The sequence below is a fragment of the Coptis chinensis genome, chromosome 3, assembly GCF_015680905.1.
Source record: "Coptis chinensis isolate HL-2020 chromosome 3, ASM1568090v1, whole genome shotgun sequence".
NCBI classification, from domain to species: Eukaryota; Viridiplantae; Streptophyta; class Magnoliopsida; order Ranunculales; family Ranunculaceae; genus Coptis; species Coptis chinensis.
In genome coordinates this window covers 110,219,344-110,234,908 of record NC_141458.1, presented here as the reverse complement: position 1 = coordinate 110,234,908, position 15,565 = coordinate 110,219,344, and the positions used below count along the sequence as shown (strand labels likewise).

At 38.8% G+C, this 15,565-nt stretch overlaps 1 protein-coding gene across 1 annotated transcript; it reads right to left on the bottom strand.

Annotated features, from left to right (window-relative positions):
* Positions 1–9,917: 9,917 nt before the first annotated feature.
* LOC147512907 (F-box protein At5g18160-like) lies at positions 9,918–10,835 on the bottom strand. Its single transcript, XM_086598821.1, has one exon. It carries the CDS (start codon positions 10,833–10,835, stop codon positions 9,918–9,920), a length of 918 nt encoding a protein of 305 aa, XP_086454947.1.
* Positions 10,836–15,565: the final 4,730 nt, after the last annotated feature.

Below are 15,565 nucleotides of genomic sequence, written 5' to 3'. Positions count from 1 at the left end.
TTATTGGCAAAAATAATTGGCAAAAATTATTAGCGGAAGTTATTAGCGAAGTTGATTGGCGGAAATAATTGGCGAAAGTTATTGGCGAAAATAATTAGCGAAAATAGTTGGCGAAAATAATTAGCGAAAATTATTGGCAAAAATTATTAGCGGAAATTATTAGCGAAAATAATTGGCAGAAGTTATTGACGGAAATAATTAACGAAAGTTTGTATATGGATACTGTTAAAAGTTGCTCTGAAAGGTGTGTCTTTTCAAGAGGGAAAGTAATAGAACGTTGATTGTGTAATAAAAGTAGAAAAAATAATACCAACCTTTAATGGAAATGCAACATCACTTCTTGTTTTTTATCTCGTGTTGTTCACTGCATGTTGATAGGTAATATTGATAGAAAAATATGATGGCAATATAATGGGGGAATGCAGACGCCCCCAATATAAAATCAGTGTAAGAAAGTGTAAGTCTCGCCTCCATTGTTATTATTGAAAAAACTAAGGCAAAGGGGCCACGGTGGTCCTTAATGACTTTAGCTATTCAGGTGTAACAACACATGCACCAAACATGAGGCAAGATTTGGAATTTTCCGCAGGTGCAAGGTTGTCATTCTTACACTTTGCCCAAACTAAAACACAACGCTGTTGCCTTAGTAGTGGAATTCACACGGATATTAAAATTTGAGAGTATTCCAATAACCGCACCGAGCAAGAATAGCCATCCTATTTACTCGGATTTTCTTCAAGCAGGCATGAATGCGACATACTTGGACCGAAGAATGCATAATAGGGATGACCTCTTTGGAATTAATGCTAATGAATGACAATAATATTGCTGAAAGGAAGAGTACAGAAGAATAGAGTAACGTAATAAAGGACAACCAAACATATGAGAATGGAAATTGAATGTCTTTATTGATGGATAACATGTAAAAATGTAAAAGAACTTCATAACAGTACGGTAAAAAATGTCGTTTGAGTCTGTTCCAACAGCAACCATCGAGATGTACTGGAAATCAGCTCTGTGGATGAAACTAATTCAGCACCATATTCAAGGTTGAAAGATGATAACGCAGTTGAATACTTCGGCGTTGTACTATAAGCCTACAAAATTATAGATAACTCATTTACCCAATTCCCCTTGAGAAACGACAAAGCTCTTCATGCCCGTGACCATTATTTGTGAAAGTTACATCAAAGGGACTTTGTGTTAAACGGGGTGAAATCCATTTCATCCATAAGATTTAAACAGACAGATGCCCCCAGTCAATTAAGCTTATGTGGAGGATGACACTTGTCATTATCTCTTACAAGAGTTGGAGATTTTAGGCGGTATACACGTTCGGGTCCGACTGGAGATTGTCTTTTTCTTTGCGTGTAACCAGCCTATCTAAGCCGATAGCTTGTTTGGGATCGTGGTATTCCTTCTAGTTGCTTCTGTGACACCTTCCTTCCTTATCGAATTAGACCTGTCTAGGATGGCAATTTTCCTTAGGTCAACGAGGTCGGCCTTCCCTATCAAGTCGGTCTTGTTTGGGATATTGGTCTTCCTTATATTTTCTTTCGTGACGCATTCTTTCCTTGTCTGGGATGGCAATTTTTCTCAAATCTGCGAGGTCGGCCTTCCCTGTCAGGTCAATCCGGTCTGGCATGACGATCTTCCTTATACTTTCTTCCGTGACACCTTCTTTCCCTGTTTGGTCGGACCTGTCTAGGATGGCGATTTTCCTCAAATCAAGGGTTGACCTTCCCCGTCGCCCATCCGGGTCTAGGATGATGGTCTTCTTTATAGTTTTTTCTGTGATGCTATTTTTTTTTTGTTAGGTCGGCCCTGTCTGGGATGGCGATTTTTCTAAAATCAGCGAGGTGGGCCTTCCCTGCCAGGTCAGACCTGTCTGGGATGTCGGTCTTCCCTATCAGGTCAAACCTGACTGAGCTGGGATGACGTTTGTTCATAACTTATCAAGTACCCTTCCTTGACCATCAAATTTTAAATTCTGACATCCCTTGACTCTCTATCGTTAAGTTCTTTTGCAATCAACTATTTCAATTATTGTTCCATCAGAGTTGAAATATTTACTCGAACAGCTAGACACCTTCGGTTGTGCCCATGTGGAGAAGGATACCTTCCATTGTCTCTTATTGGAGTTAGAGATCTTTGGCGGTATGCACAATTAGCTCCGACCGGTGATTGTCTTTCTCTATTCCTGTAACCAGCCTGTCTAGGCTAGTAGTCACCATTGGCTGCAGGATGGTCAATATAATTATACCGCTCCTCCATGTTTTGTTGCTCTTGTCTGTGATGAGACATGTCTAGGGTAGTAGTTATCCCTGCCAATCCGAATCTCTCCATAAGTTCAGGTAATAGGGTCATTACTCTTAGAGTGTGCACTGTTGATTGCGCTTGAAAAGTAGCACGTTGCTGAGGACTAGAACTGGATCTTCAAGACGGTCTCATACACTGGAATGGCATGCATCCCTGCGTGGTTACCTCGATATAGTTGAATTGACAACATCGTCCACCGGCCTTTGTTTCTTTGCGAGCTTCCTTCTCAAGTTCCTATTCAAAATGTTGACTCGTCATAATTCACGCTCAACCGTATTAAAGGGTGTATTGGCTGTTACCATCACCTGTTCCGTTAGTTGGTGTGAGAGTAATGTCCACGTCCATATCCATGTCAACTAAAGGATCAACATAGACGAACGGCGGACCACATAGAGGATTACCTACTTGTAGGTTTTCTTATTGCAAGACTGTTAGGGGTGGTGGCGGCGACGTTTGTACTGTCGTTTGTGGCGGTGGCGGAAGTGCTGCAGTTGGATGTTGAAAATTAATCCTACCACTAGGAGCAACTCGATTGTTCAATAGTTTTTGCATTGCCGGAGTTGAATTTCGAGGGTTGCGATTCCTATTGGCAGGAGAAATATGTTGATAGTTCGGTCTGCTTTTTGTGTTTATCATCTTGATTGCTTCACGTGATAATGGATTCTAAAAAACCCACAAACGGTGCCAATTATGTTTCGGTAGTAACTTGCTTCAACACAACGAGTGCAAATGATAAAAAATGCACTAATAAACAGAGGAAATTGATGTTAGGGGAGATGAAACTGAACCAAAATGAAATTGCCTACGTACCCAATATCTACTCTCTAGGGATCAAGTTTCAACGTAGTTCACATTATGAGAAAAAATGGTTTTTATATGAATGAAGAGGTTGAGTCTTAAGAGGACGACTGTGTTTGTTTGTGTCACAAGAATTGTTATCTCTTTGAACTTTTATCTTTATATTTTTATAATAATGAACTTGGCCATATTCATAAACAGACCAGTTATTAGGTGTAGCTAGGATTAAGCCCTTGAGCTTAATTTATTTGAGCTGGATTTGTGGGCTTAATGAGCCAGAAGGTGGGGGTCTACACAGATACAATAGCTAGATTGGTTATAAGTTAATTGGTTAATGACAATGACAAGTGTCACATATTGGTTACAATATATGCCCCTTACAATGTTAGGAATTTTTTTTTAGAAGATTTATAATATGATTTAATTTGGAGTTTTCTATATAAAGAGTTTCTATGACAAAAAGTGTAATCAATTCTTCACTATTATCAATTAAAATTATTTTCAAAGTTATCTTCTCAATGTTCTATAAAACTTTATTATAGCTTCCACGCTTTCGCTACGTCATATTGAGACTTAATTTTTATTTTCTTTTAGAAAGATATACAATATACACAGGGCCAAAAGGCCCCAATTTGGTATAATACAAGTGTTTTATTGATTTATTACTTTGAGCCCAACTGAATAAGCCCACATGAGTAGAAGGTTTTTTTTTTAAAAAAAACAGAAGAAGGCCTACTTAGAGCATCTCTAGGTGGTGGTAGCATACTCTTCATATTTGAAGAATGCGAATGAAGAAGTTGGTCGCAAATTTCGACCAACTCTAGGTGGTCGCAAATTCGATTACCAAAAAACAACCCACGCGACATTAGCACTGTCGCGCGACAGTTGTAATGTCCCCAATGTATAATTTGAAAACAACCCACGCGACATTAAGAGTGGCGCGCAAGTGAAAAAAAAAAACCCTACGCAACATTAGAGGGCGCGACAAAGGCAACCGGGCGCTGCGTGGTAGCCGGGTCAAAGTCAAAAATGTTGTGGGGCGACATTTGCAATGGCGCGCGACATTACCAATGTCGTGCCGCATCCGCATCCAAATTGCCAAATTTGTGAACAAGAATGCGAACAAGCAGGTGATGCGACCACGAATGCGTCCACCTAGAGTTGGAATTCCGGGAAATTCCGACGCATTTCTTCAAATTTGAAGAATGCGACCACCGATACGTCCACCTAGAGATGCTCTTATAAACTAAAATAATCAATGGGGCATGGGGTTTGACTAAAATAAGCCCACAAGGAATAAGCCCACAAGGAAAGCTTTTGAATGTTTTTACTTTTTATCATTCACATAGGCTCCCATTCTAGTACTGGGCTACTGGCCTAGGGCTGGTCAAATCTCATGGCTGGCCCTGAATATATCAAAGTCAAGAATCCCCTCCTTGCTCTAAAAAACGAAACAATATTCGAGGGAAAGTTGCCTAATTAGTGAGTTCTCATGGTAATTGTTTCAATCGCCTTCATAGATGTGCTTCCCCTTCAAGACTATTGTCCATGTTATAATTTGGGTTCGCAGATTGGCACCCTATAAATGGGACTAGCACCATTTTGACCAATTCAATGGTACTAGCACCCCTCCATTAAATATACAAAAAACACTAACGGCAAACACCTGCCACAGGATCGCACAATCCACAGCATCGGATTGCCACGAGATCCCATATCCCACGGAAGGTGACTGTCGTGGGGGTTTTTTTTTTTTTTTTTTTTTTTATAGCCACCATAAAAAAAAGTTAGTTACCGCGAGATGATTTTGTTTATTAAAATGGAGTATTTGCTTGTGTTAATTATCAAAACTCTTCTTCATTAATTTGATCACAATTTTCTTATAGCATATGAAAATATTTGCCGCGAGATAGCAAAATTATGGCTCGATTGTATATTTTTTTTGTCATGGTTTTAGTGTTGTTCTTGGAGTGTATAAAGAAACTTTAAAGAAGAAAATGAGGTATCCATATGTCGTGTGTGTTCAATACGCAAAATTTGAAGTAAAAAAAAACAAAAAACACAAAAAATATATGCCGCGGCAACTGCCTGCCATGGGATATGCGATCTCGCAACAACCCGATGCCGTGGATTGTGTGATTTCGCGGCAGTTGCCTGCCGTGGGATATAAGATCTCGCGGCAACAGTCTACCGTAGAACTATGGGCATGTGGGGTGTAAAATGACATATAAGGAATAACCATTATTGTTTTACTTTTTACCAAAGGGGTGCTAGTCCCATTTATCGGGGTGCCAATATCGCGCCCCTTTAATTTCGATAGTTGACACTTTATAGATTCAAGATCTACTCATTTGTATTTTGAGGAGTCATTCTAGCTCCAACTTCATTGTACACACTTGTATCCAACGAAAGGATCGAGGGGATTGTTTCACATAACCGAGTAAACATTTAGCATGTTCAACCGGTCTATTTCCAAACAAGAAATTGAACCCCAAGCCCAATTTTGGGGAAAATGAAGTCTAGAGGACACGGTTTTTTGTGAGTAACTCACAAGGACAAATTTTGGGGGAAAATAACTCACGAACCCACTATTTCAAAATTAGTAACTCTCAAGGACAAAATAAGTTGGCCCCACCTTTTTATATTTTTTTAAATGTCAGTTATACCCTTCCGTGAAAATAACCCTCAAGGACAAATGATCCGGATTTAAAATAAATATTTTCCAATTTTACCATTTATGTTATTTTACTATGAACAATGAGTGTTCATACTTCATACCTTCTGCTGTTAAACAATGATTGTTCATATCCAAATAGGTGAATGTACCTTATACAATATATTGATGTATGAATATTGAATGTTCATACCCAAAAGACCAAAGACTATGAACATCGAATGTTCATACCTAAAGGACTATGAACATTGAATGTTTATACCCAATCAATATTCATACCCAAGGACTATGAACATTGAATGTTCATACCCAATCAATGTTTATACCCAAAGGACTATGAACATTGAATGTTCATACCCAAGGACTATGAACAATCAATGTTCATATCCAAAGGACTATAAACATTGAATGTTTATACCCAAGGACTATGAACATTGAATGTTCATACCCAAGGACTATGAACAATCAATGTTCATACCTACTGTTCCGGCCCCCACAAATGTGGTCCAATATAAGCCCAATTCAATACAAACTCATGCTTAGAGCCCAACTATAAACAAGCCCACGCTCAGAGCCCAACTATAAACAAGCCCACGCTCAGAGCCCATGCTCAGAGCTTAACTATAAACAAGCCCACGCTCAGAGCCTAACTATAAACAAGCCCACGCTCAGAGCCCATGCTCAGAGCTTATCTATGAAAAAGCCCATGCTCAAAGCTTACATTCCACGAAACAGATTCTCCCGCCCGGTTCTCCAACTTCATTCCACGAGTTGATGGATGTCCCGCCTGTTCTCGACTTGATCCACGAACCGACAGTTCTCCGCCCATTCTCCACTTCAATCCACGAACCGACGGTTCTCCCGCCCGGTTCTCGACTTCTTCATCCCACGAAATGACATTCTCGCCAGTTCTCAACTTCATCCTACGAAATGACGGATGTCCCGGATTCTCAACTTCATCCCACGAAATGACAGATGTCCCGTCCAAACTCCAACTTCATCCCACGAAATGGGACGGTTCTCCCCGGCCAAGGAAACCAACTTCATTCCACGAAATGACGGATGTCCCCCAAATCTCTCAAATTCAATCCACGAACCGACAGTTCTCCCCCCATTCTCTTCATCCCATGACAGTTCTCCCGCCCGATTCTCCAACTTCATCCTACGAGCCGGCCAGATGTCCCCCAGTTCTCGACTTCATCCCCCGAGAAATGACAGATGTCCCGCCAGTTCTCGACTTCATCCCACGAGCCGACAGTTCTCCTCCCGCCAGCCTCTCCAACTTCATCCCACAACCGGCTCCAACTTCATCCCATGATTGGGCCAGTTCTCCGCCCTCCTCAACTTCAACCCACGATTGGAATATTGGAGAACGAGGAAGAAACTATCACCAATGCTACCTATAAAATCCAACCTTCGCTATTTTTCCGTAATCCACGCAATCGAGACTTGATCCCAAGCAATATCTTTGGAGTGCGTAGGCAACTTCAAAACCAAGTCCAAATCTCATCTTTCCCCAATCACCATCTCCTTCACCATCTCCAAAAATCATTACTCACAACCCTCAACTGGTGTGTTTTGGCAAATCTTGCTGAAACACCTACCAATTGAAAACAATTTAAAAGTAGTCATAAACAATAATTGTTCATGTTTGATGTATGAACACTTTTAATGTATGAACAGTGATTTTTCATACTCCCAAATAGGTATGAACAATCCATGTTCATAACTAGATCAATGTTCATACATATTAGATCATTGTTCATAACTCCAATAGGTATGAACACTCATTGTTCATAACTAATGTTTGTAATTGGGGGCATGAACAATGAGTGTTCACACCTGCTTAAAGGTATACCAGGTCGTTTCGTCTGGGTCAGGCCGTTAATTATTTGGCATCAGGGGTATACTTGACATTTCATCTACCCGGTCTGTTTTTTATTTCGCGTCAAGAGTATACTGACCTTTCATCTACCCGGTCCTTGTGAGTTACGGGGAAAAAAAAAAAGTGTCCTTGAGAGTTACGTTTTCGGCAGTTTTGTCTTTGAGAGCCACTCCTTGATTTCCAAAAAAAGCAGAAAACGTTGTTTTTTTTTCAAATAACAGAACTTGTCGGTCATTCTTACTCCATACAAGTAACCCTACACAGATCTTGAAAGCAGAGTTTCTTCTACTCAAAACCCTAAACTCCCTGAAAGAAAGCAACTTACTAGGAAAATCAAGTAATTTGGTTAAATTAAAACCCCATTTAAATCACCTTAAAAACCTCATTTCAAATTGTCGAAAGCATGGGTTTGAGAGCTGTTATGAAGTTGTAAAGCTGAGAGAGAAACAAAACATTTGAGATGACAAAATGATAGGAGGATATAGTTGAAGGGAAATAGAAGTTATAGAAAATTTATATTTGGTAACCTGCAAATAATAGTCATTTGAATTAACAAAAATTAGTGAATCACTCCATTCGAGACCATCTTTAGTTATTTGAATTAACACAAATTAGTACCATCTTCTTGTCACTTCCGTCATTTGCAATCAGTTTCTATGTAGGTGGCAGTGTCCAACTTCAGCACTAGCCATTTTCGGTATTTTCAGTAGTCAAAGTCCTCATATAAATTTGTGGAGACGCCGCACTACGCATTTTATCCTAAGAAATCTGCTTAGCAATCAAAGTGAAGTTCAATCAATAAATACTTTCGCCACTTCAACTTGTCAATACAAACTCAACAAATACGTATCAATGAGAACTCAGTAGCAGACAAGCTGGCGGTGATGGGCTCTTGAGATCAGGCTACTGGTTTCTTTTTTGATGAACTTAAAAAACTTGTCTTAGAGGATATCATTGGTCTGTAATGATGTATTCCAATATAAACAAATAAAAGTCTTTATTTTCAAAAAAAACAAAAAAAAGGAATTCGTCTCACTCTCGGGCCATTGCAACCCAAGTAATTATAGCCTTCTTCGAAAATTAAAAATGTTCTAAACAATCCTTACGTATTAATGTCGATGAGCCGATTACACTGACCATTATATTTGAGTGTTACCTGGCATGTCAATATCGTATTCTAAGTTGTAAGAAAGATATGTTTACTCGATTCCCTTGATTAACACGGACCGCTATAAGATTGAGACTCATTTTCAGGTTAACACGTTCAATTAATTCGCTAAAACACAAAATCAACAAGTCCACAGAGAGGCAAATACGTACTGCCAAGAACCAAACCCTCTCTACCAATCAGAAAATGAAGAGACTAGACCCTTCCTTGCTTCAAAAGGCCTAATACCTTGAAATCAAACTCTCGTCAAACCTTCACAGCATCGAACCAATAAAACCAAACAATTGGTATTCAAAGGAAAGTTGCCTAAATAATGGTTATTTGTCATGGATTGAATTATGTTCGTGTTTCACTACTTCGTATATGCGCATGGCTTACTATAGAAAATAAAAAGTATGTGCGCATTACTTCATTTTTAAAACTGATGACTACAAAAAATAGAGAGAAATTACTTTTGGCAATAGGAATTAACCATCTTCAACCCAAGCGACTCTGCGAGACAGAAGTGTCACAACTCACAAGAGGCATTCCTGTTTCGATATGATATATATAGGGAGGAACACAACAAGCGTATTGTGAAATAATTGTCATGCCAAATTGGCAGAAGTTGGCAAGACCATGATCAATATTCAACCAAATTCACAAATTCACTGCCAAAAAAAAATTAACATCTTTGCAAAGCCATCGACCTCCAAATCTTTAATTCTTTCAAAGGGCATAAATCAGTAAACAAATAATTTGAGAATTAATATTAGCAAGCAACACACCGCCGTTAAACAAACAATCAAAAATTTAAGTTACAAAGGTCGCTGATTAATTACTTGCTTTGTTTATTCACCAAATATTTTAATTAACATCCGCATCCAAATAGACTAAGGAATTAGTATGAGGAACTGCAACAATATTCCAACGCTTCTGACCAACTCTTCTGGAAGTATTCAGTTGTAGATTGTAAAGGATTACATAACTCTCATAACTCTTAGACACTCCTAGCAACAACTCGTTGTTGAAGATATAAAAACCTCCTATATTCACATGAGATCCATAGCTATGATGTATACCACAAAATTTGATCAAAGGGTCAAAGGGTCAACCATGATAACATGTCTTTTCACCCAAATCCTATGTTCATAGTCCTCTAAGATCCATATGACTATGTTTCTGTTCAACGAAGCATCGCAAAAACACAGACGCCCTTCCATTTCCATCAGCTCCATCTGGTTATGCTTTTTCCTTAAACCGCATTGATCTCCAGGGTGTGGTATTGTAGAGAAGTTCACACTATTCATATTACATAGCACAATGGAGTTTGAACAATCTGCCTTAACACCATTTGCCTCCTTGTAAGCTTTGTCGCAGACCATCCAATGTAAATTCCCATTTAAGATTATAGGGGTTTTTTCATTAGATGGAGGATGAGTAAAGGTGCTAACTGCTCTCTGTCTATCGGACAGCAAGCCATGTAAAGAAACCTGGAAGTTTCCATCTGTCAGGGGACATACAGATAAAACTGTGTACTCCATGTAGGCTGGGTGGAAGAAAATCCCACAAATGTGAGCGTAAGGAATCTCTATATTTTGTTCTGTGATGGGATTGCACATATATAACACTTTGGGTGATCTGAACAGAAGGAACCCATTGTAGGAACCGTAAAAGCCATCCAAACAATAATAGTTGCGTTTGGTGATCTTCTTAGCCGTTTTATCAATGAATTTAACATGTAGCTCGCAAACAGAATGGTCATGGCTGAAAGCAATGACTGGAGTAGCTAGACGAAGGTGCGTTTCAACAAAAGATGGACTTGTTGTAATGCCGCGAAGTTGCGTATCACGTGCACAACGGACTAAGCACTCAGCAGGAAGTCTACTCAAAATGTTGTAGATTATCTCTTTAGGCAGATCAGGTCCTTTAACTCTTGTACTCCTTGAAAATAGTTTATATATCTTACGCAAGAGAAATCGAACACCTGATAGGGATGAAGATACCTTCATAATATCTGTAAAATAGTAAATGTGGGGAGAAGGAGAATATTCACATTGAGCAAAAACTCAAAATACATACACTGAAACGTTTTTTAGGTTTTCAAAATTAAATTGTTATGGATAATATAGATACATATTGCAAATAATTAGATTTGAGAGAGAGAGAAAGAAAATAAACAAACGAAAGAATAAGAAAACACTATAAAGTTAAGCATGTTAATGGTACCTTGTTTGATTGAGTTGTGAGGATGAACGTTATGCTCCTTTCCCATGAACTTGAAGCTTCTCTGTACAAGTTAGTTTTTCAATTAAAATATATACTTTTTAATAGTTAAAATTCATGTATGATACGGATTTTATAGAGGACTCGTAGTAAAAGAAGGATACTGAAGCCTATCATTATTAGAACTCGTAATTTGAATCCCGCTATAATTACTCCCAAGAGTCCGGCTATGGAAATAACAGCTTAACCCCACTAACTTCTCCATCAATCTCCAATTTTTATGATATCCAAGGAATTTCAAGATGATGAATAAAATGACAAGGAAAAATAAGTTAATGCGACTGAACAAAACTTCACTGGTACACATGAAGAACTGAGAAGGGAAAAGATTATAATTAATTCTAATGAGCCGTAAAAATTAATTCTAATGAGCCGTCAATCTCCAATTCTAATCAGCTTATTCCATTATAGAATAGATCCATATGTCTATCTTTGCGATTGGTGCAGCATCACAAAAACATAAATGGCCTTCCATTTCCATGAGTTCCATCCTGCTATGTAACTATGTTGTTTCCTCAAACCACATTGATCTCCAGGGTGTGCTATGGTACCGAAATATTCACTATCCACACTGAGTAGAATAATGGAATTCGAACAATCTGCCCTGACACTACTTGTTTCTCTGTATAAGTTGTCATCAACTATCCAACGCATAGCTCCATTTATAATAACAGGCGCTCTTTGAACAGACGGAGGATGAGTGATGGTGGCTGTTTCTCTTTCAGATTCGGACAGCAATCCATATATATGAAAGTTAAATTGCCCATCTGAATATTTCAAAGAAACAACTTCGGACTCCTTGGTAGCTGGGTGGAAGATAAACCCACAAAAAATGTAGCCGTCTTTCACAGTTATTTATAATTTGGATGCCCCCTAAGATATAAGATATGGAGTTCCTAGGGAGTTATTAAGGGAGTCTAAATAGATTTTTTGCTCCTAATAATAAAAGAGATTTGAATTTGTTCACTTCCTAGTCTAGCACTAGTAGTAAATCCTACCAACACAGTCATAGCTCAACACTTCAAAGCCAATTTCTTCTTCGCCCCTGGTTGTGTCACCTCCACCCCACATCGTTACCAGGTACTGCGTTGGACCTTGGTCCAGTTTATTCCACCAATGATTTCATTTGTTCGCTCCCAAACAGTATAGTTTCTTGCCAAAAATGGTCCTTCACTAAAATTTAATTAAGTGAGAATCGATTTGGAGATTCATTGGTCCCTTAATTAGCCTTTTTATGTTTCGAACAACCTGCCTGAACTCTTAACTTCTGAAGTTTAAAAACAAAGACAGTGGACATCAATCTACTCCATAGTTACTAATTTAGGAGACGTGCAACTATAATCCAAATACCTCCTCAAGCACCACAAAGATAAATGTTGCAGAGGCTTTGGATGTGGCTATGATTAAAGGCATTCAGCTGGCAGTGGTTTATCAAAATGGACTGAATAGGCTGATTATATATCCAATCTGATTCTCAGGTACGGTGTTGATACAGGGTCCAGACACATCTTGTTAGTCAAAACAAATTTGTGCGACTCAAAGACAAGTTTGAAACCCTTCTTACTTAAAAGAAACCAGAAACCAGATTTTTCCTAATATCTTATTAGTCAAAACAAATTTGTGCTACTCAAAGACAAATATCAGGGACATAAAAAACATCCTTCAAATTAAGAACATTTCCAGTCAAATTACCAGCAGATGAATTATCCATGCACAAACTTTCTCTTTCTCCTAGAGTTTAATTTTGTTCATAGATGGTAACTTTCTCTTTCTCCTAGAGTTTAATTTTGTTCATAGATGGTAGGTTAGCCGTAGCCTTCATTTATGAAGTCTCCACTTTGATTTCAACCTTCCTGTTATCTTCCATGAGTACCTCTTTCAACAAGGTAATATAAACTTAAAAGACTTAAGTTTAGTAACTAATGTGGGACTAAAGCCCCCACATTTTAGAGTAGAAGAGACATAAGGTCATGCATTCAAATCCATAGGGACACAATTTTATTCAAGTTTCAAATTGGGTAAAATTAACGAGCTTCTGAGCTAGTAGAGTTTTCTTGTAATGAAGTTGGGTTGAACAATGTCAAATTTATTTATTTTATTGTTTCTTAGTATGCAGTTGTAAGATCAGATCCAACGTGGACAAAATTATATACTGGAGTCTAAGGATATTTTAACATACTAAATCCAAGTCTTCGAGGTAATCAACAATGGAGTTCAGGCCAAATGTCGATTGAAAATGGACCACCGGATGACTTTAACTGTATTCATGCTGGATGGGCGGTGAGTCAAGCTGATCACGCTAATCATAATTTTGTTCTTAGAAGTTCCAAGATTAAAGCATATGTGAATTTATGTTATCAGTCACGTTTTTACCAAGTTATTTCTATAAATTTTGACGTGCTGGAATTAACTGGTATCAACAGGAGTATTTGGAGATAATAACACTCGGTTGTTTACATATTGGAAAATGAATAATTTTCTCTATCATTTCATTAATCATTTGAATTATATATATTATGAAAACGGCATGCTATATATGCCTGGTGATTTTATCTGATTCTTTATTTATTTATTAGGGAAAGGGAACAACAAAGGGTGCTACAATTACTTCAATTGCGCAGGTGGTTTCGTACAAGTTGACAAAGACCATCCCATAGGCAGAGTTCTTCCAACCTCTATATATGATCAAACACCCATTGAGATTCCACTTATTCATCAGGTAAAGTGAGATATTCATTTTATACAATTCAGAATCAAAGCTAGGTCCAATAGATTTTACTGTGGAAGAAAAACACACACACACACTTTTTGTTTTAGATTATTCAGGGCCTCTTATAAAGGCGATGTTGTCCATTTCAAACTAATGACGTGTCATTTTTGTGGAAGGTTCACTAATCTTACGTGTATCTAACTTTTTTTACAAGGACAAAAGTACTAAGGATTGGTGGCTGGTTAATCTGGATAACAAATCTATAAGTTATGGTTATTGGCCAATGGAATTGCTCCCTCAATTGACAGGAGGTGCTCTTTCCGTTGCCTGGGGAGGAGTCAGGAGATGTAAATTAAATCAAATAAGTCCAGAAATGGGAAGCGGATATTTTCTTAATGGTGAATTTAAGCATGCAAGCTATTTTGTACGTGTCAAAGTAGCCAACACGTCTTATGTTGCGACCATAGTTCGTGATTCCGAACGAAACTCCGGAATTTCGTCCGGAATTTCGGTTTTTCAAAAAAACGGAATTCCGAATATAGGGTTGAAATATCTGAAATTCCGAAATCATCTGAAATTCCAAATACAACAAGAGTCGAAATTTAATGAATTTCGGTTTTTGAATTTGTCGGAATTTCGAAAATTCCAAAATTCCGAACTATGGTTGCGACAGACCCATGTAAAGGGGTGTTTTGGTTTTCCTTTAGAGATAGTGAAGAGAGGGGAATGGGTTGAGGTTTTTTGGAGAAACCGAGTTTGTCTGAATGATGAAGCCGCCTCGATCCTCTCTTAGTTTTTAGAGAGAGGAATCGTGTCTCACGTAGTTCAAGTAGGTGGTATTTATAGGCTTGCTGGAAGTGTCATCCCTAGAGACACGCAGGTCTCTCTTGCACACGGTAAGGTGGAGATTGTGAATGAGTGTTGGGTTTTTTTAGTATAAGTCATGTGTCGATTGAGGAGTTGGCGCAGTAGTCCCTATTTCCTGTGGTGGAAAGTACAAGTAAGATTTTGGTAATGATTACCCCGGTGGTGATTTTATCCGAGGCATTCGCCTCGCCGCGTTTGTTCGCATGAGACATCCTTGATCGACCTTAAACGCATCACCACCTACATGAAAGGAAGGAGCCGCCACATCGGTCTTGGAGGTCGATGTCTTGGTTCCTATCTTTGCCGCTGCTGATGTCTTCACAAGGGAGCTACTCATAGATCGATCTTGGAGGTCGATGTCCCGAAGTTCGCTTATGCTTCACGCCGCGTGATATTCCTTAATGAGGATATTACTCCCCCGCTCCCCTTGTTTATGTCCCCGAAATGATCTCCGAGAAAACTAAAAAACGTGTGGAGCATGAGCGAGCCGTGGTGGACGATCCGACCGATGCCGTAAATTTTGAATCATGTGGCATGTTGATTTGGCGGAAAGGGAAGATAGTCCGTGATTGGCGCGGACGTAATCGTGAGCGGTTGGTAAAGAGACGGTCGCCGCTATTCTAACTCTTGAAAATACAGGTCCTTGGAACACGCGCAGTGCGAAGCTAGGGCATAGTCCGTAATCATAACTTCTTGGTAATCGAACCCGGGTTTGTACAAAAATCAAATTTGGGACAATCAAAAGGTATTTCTGTTTCCTTCCTCGCAAAACGCAGTTTAGGGTTTCGGGTGAGTGAAGTGCTTCATTCTTTATCTTTTCATTTTCAATTTGTTTTCCTCTCATTCAAGTCACGATTTGTTAAGTAGGTAGGTCGTTGT

What these genes read in the sequence shown, in the direction of transcription:
- LOC147512907 (XM_086598821.1), bottom strand. Translation starts at nt 10,835, where the DNA reads ATGAAGGTATCTTCATCCCTATCAGGTGTTCGATTTCTCTTGCGTAAG.